Here is a 12,700-nt window from a genome sequence, read left to right on the forward strand (position 1 = left end):
AACGCCCTGAAATTGCTTCACACAAGCAATAATGTGATGTTCTTCAGTTGTTTCTGCAACATGGTTTCTATGTGCTCTTGTTTCCGGTCAGTCCCTTGCAAAAAAAAAAACTGCATTCAAAAGCAGCATTAGTGGTGTGCAGGTTTCTGTGCATCTTGTACAGGGCTTTGAGTGTTCATGCAGATCGCTTTTTCCCCAGATGCTGGTGTGCTCTATTCAGGGCTTTTAACAGCTATTGGAAGAGAAGTATTTTAAATGTTTGGAAGATGCATAGATAAGGCAGTATATGCAATAAATTCTGCAATGTTATATTGTAGTGAAATTAGGGAGAAAGGAGAGCTGTTGTACTAAATCATCATTGGCCTTTATGTGGGCCATACTGTACTGCAAACTAATCATAATAAAACAGCTGTTGCAGAGTCTAGGTTATGCTCAGCAGTATCCTCACCATGGACACAAGCTGTTTTTCTAATCAAGTCACATCTGTGACTATCAGGGTGATAGGAGGTTGCTGTGTACATGGACACAAAACTCACTGGTAGGGCTGAGAATAGAAGGTAGGGATAATATTCACAGACTGGTTTCCCTTAGCAGCCTTTACAGACAGTGAAGTGAAATAGATCCCTTTGGGTGGCTGTGCAGACGGAGCAGATAAGTGAAGATGGGTGGGTTTGGAACTTCTAAGCTGAACTTTTTTTTGTTTTGAGTAGTCTGTAGGGAAATGGTGGTGGTGTGATAATGACTAGAAGAGGAGTTGCAGGTTTTACTTGTTTATCCTTGTTCCTCTTGACAATGGAAGAACTGGAGAGGGCTGGTATGTTATATATCCTGGTGTAGGGGGTGGTCCTGTTTAAGCCTTGTGTCAAAATTAGGATCTCGGTTTTCTTCTACCACTTTTTCCTCATAATCAAGTGGGATTTTCCAACGACTGATGTAATTTATGTAGGGCATTTAAACAGACATGATAGTATCCTTGTAATATTACTGTTATAAATCCCAAAGCAGCATCAGGAATATTCAAATAAAAATTCCTTATGCCCTGATCTTTATCTACCTTGGATTTTGCTTGATATTTATGAGCACTGGCCGCATTTATTCCCTCCTATGCTCCACAAAGATAAATTTTGCATATTTAGAAACTTTAATGAGGAGAGGCTAAAATAACTTGTTCAAGTTAACAGCAGGAACATGGCCATTTTTGAGGCATTTTTGCCTCGAATACGAGAGAACATTTATGCCAATGTGGAATCAAGTGTTAGTATTTTGCTTTAAACTTTGAAGGAAAGTCTTAGTCCTTTATATATGTAATACATGCACAATATATGGGTGCAAATTTCCAAACACAGTTAAAAAGGAACCTACAAATCTTCATGCACTCTTAATTTCAATCTTGAACATAGGTTTCAAAGATGATCTAATGTCATCCCTTGTTAAAAAAAAGAACTCAGCTGAAACCCATGTAAGCTCTCCATTTATCACAGAACAAGTGATTGGATATGACATGATGCTTGAAGATCAGGAACACAGTGTGACTGTTCTGCTCTCATCAGTTTATCATGTCCCATTTTGTTTTGACTTTTTTCCCCCTCTGCCAGTGTCCAGTGCTGAGCTTAGTACTACCTCAGTCTGCTCACTCATGTGAAGAGGCTTGCTCAGAGAAGTGTAGATGCACTGCTGGACCAGAAATGGTCTGGTGGGAGTTGGGGCTGTCTTTTATGAGCAGACTCTGAGAAACACGAAGTCATGAAGTCTTCAGAAAGAGGCAATCAATGACAGAATCTCAGACCTGATCCCCAAATACAGTCCATAAAAGTTCGCTGCCATGAAAGGTTCTTGCAGCTTGTGTAAGCAAACACTGCCCCAGATGATTCAAAGCAAAACAGGAAAGAGTCTGCTGTGCACAACCGCTGAGCCAAATACCTACTGAAACTGTGCTGTGCTCCTTAAATCTTCTGAAAGACCACTGCAGTCTTAGAAGCAAAATTTCACTTTGTCGTGTATGTATTTGGGTATTTCATGTATTGAATGGCTCAATTACAGCTAAGGTTCACCTGGAACTCCACTTACCAGTGGAATTTGCAAAGTGTTGAGGAAAAATACGAGCACAGTATTTGTATGGGTTTACTTGTCTTGGTTAGTTAAAATACTCTCAAATGTTTCTTTTTGGTCTCTGGTCTTTACAGTTTGAGCTACCACCTAACTGAAGTGAATTTCTCCTGATGGGTTCCAGATATTGTAGAGAATCAAGTAGTGAATGACTAATTCATCATGAGTGCATGTCCTCAGGGATCTCTTTTTTTTTTTCTTTTTTTTTTTTCCCCCCACGCATTGTTTCCCACATATTTGTGTGAGCAGACACTTCTGTGATTGTTTGTTAAGTGTAAAGATGAAAGAGCACAGAAGAGTGAATCAAACTATCACCTGAAATACTAACGAGTTGCTGTTAGTGCTGGCTGCAGTATTCAGTCCCCTGTACTGTCACTAGCAGAGCAAAACTGAAAAGCAGGCTGAGATACATTGAGCTCACCAAGGCTTGAGTTTAGCTGTCTGCTTGAAAAGTTGTACAGGTGTAGGGTGACAGTAATGGGCCTCCAGTGTCTGCTAGAACATGCAATAGGTACCAAAATGTAACCATGATACAAACATGATAAAATATGCCCTGAATGCCAGTTGCACAGTGAAGGAGGGTTCCTGCCTTGTTTCAGTGGCCAAATTTGTGCAACGATTTCTATTCTCTGTCTGACCCAGCCAGCCCCTGTTGAAAGTTTGGCTACCTACTGATGTAATGCATTGTATTTCTCAGCTCCCCGAGCCATGTGGCGTGTTTGGCTTCAGCTCTGTGGTGCTTTTAGCTTTGACAGTTTGTGAACAGAAAGCAGTGCTGCCAGACAGACTGGTCTCTTGTCATACCATGCAGGAGAATGCACCTTATGCTTCTGTTTGAGAAAAGCATGTGTTTTTATTAATAATTGTGTGCACACAGAAATAATTGTAGAACCTGTTGACTACAGCCGGTTGCAGAGAAGCCTGTGTGCTGCTGCCTGAGTTTATTGCCTCTAACAGGAATGCTTTATGCAGAGAGAGACTCCTTAAGCTAATGTTGATGGTTTTACTTTCAGAGCAGTCCATCAGTGCCCATGGTCATTACAGGTCTGGTTTTCTTTATTTGAAGCAAAATATTACTCTTTGCAATGAAAATGGGAAATATGACAAGTTTATAAAGAGGATTGTTCTTTTACTTGATGAACTGGCTTCACCTGTGAGTCCGGTCTAGTGGATTTAACCGGCTTTCTGTCACAGATAAATCAATCCACATTATGTGGGACCTGACTTGGCATATTTTACAAGGAACATTAATCCGTTTACTTAAAGCACAAGCCTCAAAACAAAGTCACCGTGCAAGTTCCTAACAATAGCATTCCTTTGTTGTTGTTGTTGTAGCAAAAGATAAAAATCTCAGGCTGAAAATATCAGGGATGCAAGCGATGTCAGATAGACTTTCAGTCATAGGGAGAGAGAAGCCCACAAAAAGCCTCCGTATTAATACTGCAGTTAGAGCGATCTCAGTATTTATTCCCGGTCAGCTATATTAACAGGGAGGTAAAACAGAGTTCTTAGTAACTTAAGGTGAAAACAGAAACATCGTTTTCTCCTAAAATACTTAAATCACCATTTGGATTTAACTAGTTTTCAAGAAATGCAGTGTGTACTGTGTGTGCTTAAGGATAATAAAGATGTCAAAAAATTATTCTCAATACACGAGAATTCTCAGAATACACTAGAATTCTCAGAATTCTAGCCTGAATTCATTTTAAAAGCTATCCTCAATTTTTATTTTTCCACCATTTATTTTGCTGAGTGAAATAAGGAATCCTATCTTTGCTTAAATGAAATAAAAACACACTGAGAATTGAGTACAGGTAGGATATACTTTTACAATTCAAGGAATTGACACATTTATTTACTTGTCTTTTGACTGTCATTTCAGCAAATGCTTTCTGATAACCAAAATATGCACAAGCCTTCAGAAAATTATGTCACTCACTGCATTAAGCATTTTGATACATCCTTATATCTCAGTTGCTCTCAACAAGACACCTTGATCTGTGGCATGTCTGTTCTGCATGTGGCTGAGAACTCTGGCTCTCAGCTGAAAAAGGTGGTGACAATTTTGAAGTGCACGATTTGAGTGATCTAGAAACATGCAGCTGCTGAATGGACCTAGATGGGGACTACAACATTGTGCTCATGTTGAAAAGTCTTGGGTAAAACTACCTGGCACCAGAGTTTAACTACAGCTAGTTGATGGTATGATGGAATACATTTAGGCCATATCTAGATTTTAATATCTACATTTAAATGTCAGATTGGTAGTCATCCTGAGATCAGCTGTTATAATTTGTGTTTACACAAGATAAAAGCTAATCTGAACATAAGAGAACATTTTGTTCAGTGTTTAAACATCCTCGGATTACACGGAGAAAGCGAGAAGTGAGTCTTGTTCTTGGAAAGGAAAGATGTAAAGCAGAGCACATCTTGATGTGAAGAATAGTAGATGAATTCTTCCTGCCCTGAGGAGCACTGTTTTGTGAGCAATTGCGGTTGTAGAGGTCTGCCAGAGAAGTGCTGCACAGCAGAGAGAAGCTCTTAAAACATATTCAGATTTGCTTCTCACTCAGGTTGTTTATCTTGTATGTTTTAAATACAAAGATTATCATTCCAGGATTAACAGAATCTGTTAAATCTCTGAAAGTGCAGCTTGAAAGTTGCCTGAATTCCCTTCTGAGGGAAAGGGAGAGGAATGCAGAATGTGTGAATTGTCCATCAGAAAAAAAAAAAATTACCTTGAAAAAGAAAACTTCCCAGCAGCAACCACTTCACAAATATTCAAAGGTAGAATGATTTCTGTCTGGATGTATAGATAAAAAATCTTAAAGTGGGGAAGGCTGGGAAGGTTGAGGTGGGAACTGAAAGCTCTCTAGCAGCTTGGCTTCCAAGCTCAGTTCATTTACATGTTGTATTACATGGGTTAATGCCAAAGGTACAAAAACAGGTGTTCTTTCTCAGCTTTATTTCGTGGACCACAGTACTGTTTCCTTTCCTCCTGCTGCTGTGTTCTCCAGTCTAGAGTATGAGACCATGTACTCATCGAAATCAGTAATTAGGCTTTAATACCTGACTCTCTGTGCTTTGGGAATTGCAGATGTCTTGATGTTTTGGAGTAAAATGATACAAGCTCCCCTGTTGAGCATCCTTGTCCATCTTGGAACGCTAACTTTGAACTTCTTGTCTCAAATTTGATGCGCAGGAGTTTATATTACATGCTTCTAAATATGAAAACACTGTGTACGTTTAAAAAGAAAAATATATTATTTATTTCTCCTAAGGGAATATTATAATCTTACTTTCAAATTTCAGCCACAGATAGATGCGGCTTCCAGTTGAGAAGGCTGAGTTTTTCACATGTAGTGATTTTTTTCCCCCTCTCACCACCTCCCATGCTGCCTTCTTTTCCAGTCTTTAATTGGGTATTCTGTCCTCAGCTGGTGGAGGGGTGAGGGATAGCAAATCATGTGGGTTTGAATTGCAATTCAGGGCCCTGTTTCTTGGACTTCTAAGTCTATTTTGATGAGCATAAAATCCAGAAACACTTAGCAGAGAGGGTTTTTTATGCCCTCTGGGGTAGATTTTCATTTTGTAAAGGAAGGTGGCCTCTGTATCAGCAGTTTCTGTTGGTGAGTCCATAGTGAAGCTGAAAGAAACATGAGCTAGATTCGACCTCTGGCTGTCCATATCCATGCTGGATGGGCAGGACCAGCAAATGACTACTCCCTTTACTTGATTTTAGACTTTCTGAGTCCTAACAGAGAAATATGACCTCTCTGCTTTTAAAGGTGACTTTAAGAAAATGTCTTTTTTGACGGTGATGCTTTTGTCACAACATTAACATTGCTCCTGTAAATTTTCATAGAAGTAATTTTAAGTGGAAAGTAGTTAGCATTGGTCTAACGTAGCCGCTTGGATTCACAGAGGTGGTTGTGGGGCAGTAATAGTAATATAAATGGATTAAATCCTTAATGCCACTGGAGATAAGGAGCTTTGTGCGTGTCCAGCTTGTTTGTGAAGCTGAACTGATGGTTAGGTGCATGTGGAAAAAAAAAAAAAAAGAAAGAAAAAGATTGGATTTAAAAAAAAAAAAAAAAGAATGGGAGAAAGGTTTTGTTTCTTCAGTTGTCTCTCTGGTCAGTAACACCTTGCAAGGATCCATGTTAAACAACTTTAACAGTTATCTAAAAGAGAAGTAAACAGCATTTTAATGAAATACAGCAGGGTATTAAACGTGAGATACTGCACACACAAAAACACTGGAGAAATTATACAGGAGAGCAGAAAATGTTAGCAGAAAATATAAAAAGCAAACTCAGCCTAAGTAACATAAGTAAAAATAACCCAAATGGGGAAAGTGACAACTGAAAAGCTTAAATGCTTAGAAAATAATCTCTGTGTGTGGTTGGAAACACCAGTGAGATGTGGTACTGAAGCGTGCTGATGATACCAGAAAGCTTCAGGCCAGTGACTTGACATTTGCTAGTGTATCAAATAAAATTCATGGCTGTTGACTTTGGGACTTAGCTCAGTGTTGGTAGGGTGAGGAGAAGTTGCATGGTGTACGATTGCATCCCTCTAGGTCTGTGATGTTTGTATGTGTCATGATTTTTATGTGAGGATGGTGGACCTAGGAGTGAAGGCAGCTGATCATTGTTTGAGCTAAACATAGAACTTTTTTGTAGTTCTTCCAGCATTGAAAAACATCTTTCCTGATATGCTGTTTCATTCCCGTTTTGCTGCCTTTTTAAGCTTAATAGTGTGTTTAGATGGTAGCTCCTGAAAATTCAGATGCAATAAACAATTAGAGCATATTTTGTGTTAGTGACTAAAGATTTGTTTGTTTGAAGTTTTGTGGTTTTTTTTAAAAAAAAAAAACAAAAACAAAACAAAACCAAACACTAGCTTTTTTTCAATTCACCATTAAAAATAATGATTTCCTTCTTAAGTCAGCAAGAATTGACACGATGGATCATGAAAGATTCATATTGAACTTTTGTACTTTATAACAATAAAAGGGATGCAAGAAATGTGTAACTTCCTTTTATTTTCTTGACTAGGCATTATGTCCTCTTAGGAATTGTTTATTTATAGTCTTTCATTTAAACATTGTTTTGGAGCATTTTTGGTGTATGTAGTATCATAAAACTAGTTTTTGGCAGCTGGTACGATGGTTACTATTAATGCACTTCAAAGTCAGGAGGTCTCCTGGTTTTGCCACTCTGTGGTTTGGTAGTGTTTAAAAAAAAAATCTAGGATTGTTCATACGTTGTTTGAAAAGAATGCTGCTCAAGAGCATTAGTAATAGCTTCATAAAAGTCTTTTGGTGGCCTGTCTTGTTCATATTAACAAGTTCCTGGCATCAGTATCATGGAAAGCAGATGCAAAATGAAGAGAGGCATGCTGTTTCGGGTGGCTATACCAAGACCTTTAACCTGGGTTCTGCACTCCACTGGCAGAGTAATCGATGAGAGTAAAAAGGAAGATGTGTGTTAAGGCCAGACTAGGTGAAGAAGCAGTGTCTAGCAGTACTGTATTTGTACTTCCCAAACATCATCATCTGTTTTATACCTAAACAACATTCAGCTTCCATATTTGCAGGCATTACAGTTTCCGTAATAGTCTTGGAACTATAATAGGCCTTAAAGCATTCCATGTTGCTAATACATTTTACCTGAGAAAACGTGGTAATGGTGCTTCAAACAGAGTGTTTTAATAACTAGGTGTGCCATTATAAGGCTTTTTCTGGGTTAACGTGAAGTGAATGCCACAACAGGATTGGATTTGGACTACTAAACAGGTGGTCGACCGAATCTCTAGCCTACATTTGCTTCTGGGCATGTTTCTTTGTGTAAGCTCTAGTTGGATCTGTGGGCTTAAGGGCAGTTAGGAGTTGGAGCATGTTAAATACACTCCAGAAATACGTTTCTGGTTGGTATCTGAAAGGAATCCAGGTTGAGGGCTTTGAGATCTCTCTGAAGCAAAGTGCAGTAATGACAGGCAATTAGGACAGTTCAGACGTGGGCTTCAGAATGGTCTGCAGTGGTAATGCACCTTCATAGAGCAAACCAGGTAAGATGGCTTTGTGTCCCACTGCTCAGCTGTGTGATAGGACATAAAAAAACAATAAGGGTCAGGTAAATCAATTTACTATTTCCATCAGTGACTCCTTCAAATTTTCAATACCTGTGTGCTACTTTTTTTTAAAATATATTAATAATCTATAATGTATCTTTCGTCATCATCCAGGCTTAACAGGGGGAGGCTGTTAAACCACAGCAGTGATACTTCCACAATCTTGACAATTGTTAACCTCTTTCCTATGGTTAAAAGGCAGTGATTTCTGCACCACTTATGTTCTGCAGTTGTCATACTGTCTCCTTTTTAGCCATCTTTTCAGCTGCTGTCCAGCCATCGTTGTTGGGATGTTAAACACTAAGTGTTTATGTTAGTAAGTTGCTGGCATTCTGTGAAAATGCCTAATTTAAGGTGTTGATTTGGAGGCTGCTGTACAACCTATAGAGGAAGGGGAGACAAACAAAACTGAGAGCACATGCTGCTTTCACTTTTTCTTTGTCAGGAGCCTGTTCTTTTCCACTGATTGGGGGGGGGATTTCCAAATGTGCACGACTAAGTCAGCGTGGATCTCTGAGACGGTTTTTATTTTGTGTTTGTGGAGTATCTACCACCGTGCCAGCCTATTATATCTTATGTCTGGGGGAAAAAGAAGCTAGTAGTTGCAGCTGATGCTGCTCAAGGTCCTGGAGAGATGAAAGGTGTTGAAGGAGTTGTGGGGGGATAACTACTTTTTTATGGGAATGCTGACCCTAGCTTGTTGTTACACACAGAAGTTTTTTGGCTCCCACGCAGCTGTCTTCTGATATGGGATTTGGCTTTGCTAATAGCAGAACCAGATGGGTGCAACCATCACCAAAAATAGTCCTGTGCAATGGTAGTGAACTGAGGGTGTGTGGTACTAGTAATGAATTACTTTGTTCAAGTGTAAATATCCTCCATTTGAGTAAAGGGTCTGTGTATGATGCTCCTTGCTTCCCTAGACTCAGGAAGGCACATCATGTTTTTGTAGGTTAGGCAATTTTTGTTAGTTGGTTTTTGGTTTTCTAAATATACAATTCCATGAGTTAATCTAGTTGGACCCGAAAGTAAGCATGGGTAAACCTCTTGCAGGAGAACTCCAGATGCTTGTATCCTCATTTTGCCATTGCAGATTTGCGTTTGCCATCAAAGTGCATGTTGTGTCTCCTTGTCCACACAACTCTTCACATGTGCATGGCAGTTTGAAAAAAAAGTGAACCTGGTATATAGATTAAAAAACAAGAATAGTTGTAACACATGTTAATGTGTTTCCCCTGACTTGCTATTTGGACTGACTAAGTAACTGTTGTAAAACAGTTACAACATAAGTTGTTTTCTGAGTGATTATATTTTATGTACCTAGCCGTTCGTTGGTCCGTCACCTAGCTAACAATGAAGTCTCTGGTTCTGATTGCTAGAACCCCTCTGATTGCTGCTGGAGTTATTGGTGGCCTCTTCATCATCGTCATTGTGGGCCTGACATTTGCTGTGTATGTTCGGCGCAAGAGCATTAAGAAGAAGAGAGCGTTGCGAAGGTTCCTGGAGACTGAGGTGAGCATGTGTTCCTTCTCACAAAATACTTTAAATTTGGGAAGGTGTGCAAAACTGTTCTGCTTCTGTACTAAGGATGTTGAGGTCTCTAATCCAGCTACCGTAAAGGTCTGTAGAAATCTTTTGCTAATTTGTGCAGGACTGAACTGATGAAGTGAATGATGCTATTTCAACGTGCTAATTTTCTGTACATACATGGATCTGTGGCTTTGCATATCTAAAAAAGATCCACATGATCACATAGCCATGTTCCACCAGATTTTTAAGCTCTTATCCTACTCTCTGTTGAAATTCTATCCCAGTTCGTCAATATATTCAGTAGCTCTTATGCTTTAAAATGACAAGATTTCATCCAGTGCATACTGAAGTCAACTTTGATTGAAGTAGGTTACTTTAATGATGTCTGGTAATAGCTTAAGTTCATTAGGAATGCTTAGATGCTGATATTGCCACTCACTCTTTGCTCCACTACTTGTATTGCCTTTGTGGTCCAAATTTTGTCAAAGCCTCTAGTTCTGTTCAGTAGTAATAATGCGCTTTAATAAGCCAAGACGTTTTCCAGAGCATAACCAAGTAAGATTCACAGTTCTACTGCCAAAAGCACGTAACAGTTCTATAGGACAGAAAGCTGCGTCCATTCTGTTCTGCTCTTCAATTTGCAGGTAGTGGAGGAGGCAATCTAGGAAATACTCTTAACCATAATACTTAGTCTTTGTCAGTTACAGCAAAAGTGGTTACTACCGTCTACACAGTCCTGTGCTTTGAGACACTTTGATGATAATATTAAATAAGGGTTCCTGCCTGTGAGATGATAAAACCTGGAAATACTATTAACTACTGATACTTCAGTAGGGCTTTGTTAACAGTGCTGTTCTCTTTTATTTTAAGGGTCCTGCTTCCACTTAATTCCACTGTAGTGCCTTGGAGCAAATGATTTATGCATCCCTAATCTGTTTTCCTAAATACCTTTATGCCTGCCTAGAATTTGTGTTGTTTGTTAAATACTGTTCAGGTTTATGGAAAGCTTAACTAAGTGCTTTTAGATAGGTAAATGTTGACATCATATCAGCCCCTATTTAGGCAAAAGCAAGTAGACTGTGTTGCATAAGTGAGGTACTGGCTTTGAAGTCCTTGTTCTCTGATCAGATAAAAGCTGTGGCTGACAATGTTTACTGAGGGACTACGGTCTTCTACTGAATTTGTGGGGAGGCTGCTGTCTTGGCTTAGAAATGGAAAATTAAATCAGGAGTATCCTGAAATAAACACACACAGCTTCAGCTAGAGTCTCTGTTTCTAGCTGCAGGCTATGACAGACCTATCTTTCTATCAGTCATTCTCAGTAATACTCTACAAGGAATTCTTTTAGGGCCCACAATACTACTTCTCCCTGCCGTACGTGTGTTGGTGGCCTGTAGCACAGAAGCTGTTTTCACTCTTCACAAACTGAAAGAACCAGTCTGCCTGGTTCTCTTTTATAGTGAGCCCTCTTTCCTTCATTGCATTAGTATTGGGTGTCTAAACAGGAAGGACAAAAGAGAATTATTTTATTTATATAAAAAAAAAAAAGACAACTCAAAAAATAATTTCTATGATGACCTGTCTTGTTTCTGTTTGGGTTTGTTATGTTTCCATACTCCAATAATTTCCAGTTAACAGTCTTCCTACCTGAGCCAGAGTAATCTGGTCAACTGATGAAGTAGTCCATGATACTCAAAGATCCATAGCAGCAGTTGGAAAACTGCAGAGCACAGAGCATTTAGCCTTGTAAACAGACAACTTTGAAATACTGCAGCAGTGTGAAACCAATTTGAGTAGGAGTAGCCCTGAATTATTTTTCTCATCCTGTAAAGGAACAGGCTATTTTTCATTGTTTAGAATGTTGTCCTTTTCATTTACTTTTAATTTATTTTTAAGAACCATAGGTTGGTGTTTTGTTTTGTTTTGTTTTTTCCTGGCAGACACGGTACCATGTTGATTTCTGAGAGCATTTTTATAAATGAACCACAATAGCACATTCAGTTAAAGGTTTCTTGGGACATGATTGTCATCTTGGGCAAATTGCTTAATTGTGCCTTCCCCCCTTCCCCCCCCCCAGTAAATTAGTGGTTGTTACAATTGCTTGTCTGCTTTAAGTTGCTTTCTCCTTAAAGTTGTCCTCTTATACAGTACAGCAGAAGTTCAAAAGAGTAGTTCCTTCTCCAGAACAGAGTAAGAATGTGATGATCCATTAAGTCAGAGTTATTTAGAAGAAATATGGCCAACTTAAAAGGCACTAAAATAGGCAAAAATAGAATGTGGTGTGCTGATAATAAATGCTGTATTTCTGTCATGTGGAAAATATTTATACTGCCTCCATTAGTGAAAGTCCTTGGGTGCATTACTGTGACACCAATTCAATTTCCGGTTCATAATTCCATCATGCAATTCCTGGTGGAAATTATCACATGGTGAGTGAGGACTTTCTTTATCGTGTCACTCAGTTTCTTAGCATTTGATTGATTTACTTTTAAAGGTGAGAGACTCCTGCAGAAGTTGGCAGATCAGTAGTCCTCACTGTCTTATTTCAGTGTTAAACTGGCTTGATAGTTTTCAGTGTAAACTTCTGATGGGTTTTCACACTTTCAGATACTTAACATTGTAGGACTTCCTTTCATAGCTTGTGGAACCCTTAACTCCAAGTGGCACAGCACCCAACCAAGCACAGCTTCGTATCCTGAAGGAAACTGAACTGAAACGAGTCAAAGTTCTTGGCTCTGGAGCCTTTGGAACTGTATACAAGGTAAGAGACCCCTCTGTGCAGCGGTGACTGGCCTCATTTAACTTGGGAACTGTCAAGTTCTGCATTGCAGCAAGGCATCTTCTATTGTGGGTGGATTCATGAGCCCTATGTATTTGGGAGACTAATAGAACAGTGGACTTAAGACTTCAGTGTTAGGCAGGCTCATGT

The 12,700-nt window shown here is 39.2% G+C and overlaps 1 protein-coding gene across 7 annotated transcripts in view; it reads left to right on the forward strand.

The window, feature by feature from the left end:
* Nucleotides 1–12,700, forward strand: part of ERBB4 (erb-b2 receptor tyrosine kinase 4) — a 564,466-nt gene that overhangs the window by 438,952 nt on the left and 112,814 nt on the right. For all 7 annotated transcript variants that reach the window (XM_072040464.1, XM_072040460.1, XM_072040461.1 and 4 more), the window contains exons 17-18: nt 9,621–9,753; nt 12,410–12,532. In XM_072040464.1, coding sequence (XP_071896565.1) covers nt 9,621–9,753; nt 12,410–12,532 — 256 coding nt within the window. The remainder of the gene's footprint in view (nt 1–9,620; nt 9,754–12,409; nt 12,533–12,700) is intronic.

The sequence above is a fragment of the Anas platyrhynchos genome, chromosome 7, assembly GCF_047663525.1.
Source record: "Anas platyrhynchos isolate ZD024472 breed Pekin duck chromosome 7, IASCAAS_PekinDuck_T2T, whole genome shotgun sequence".
Taxonomy (NCBI): Eukaryota; Metazoa; Chordata; class Aves; order Anseriformes; family Anatidae; genus Anas; species Anas platyrhynchos.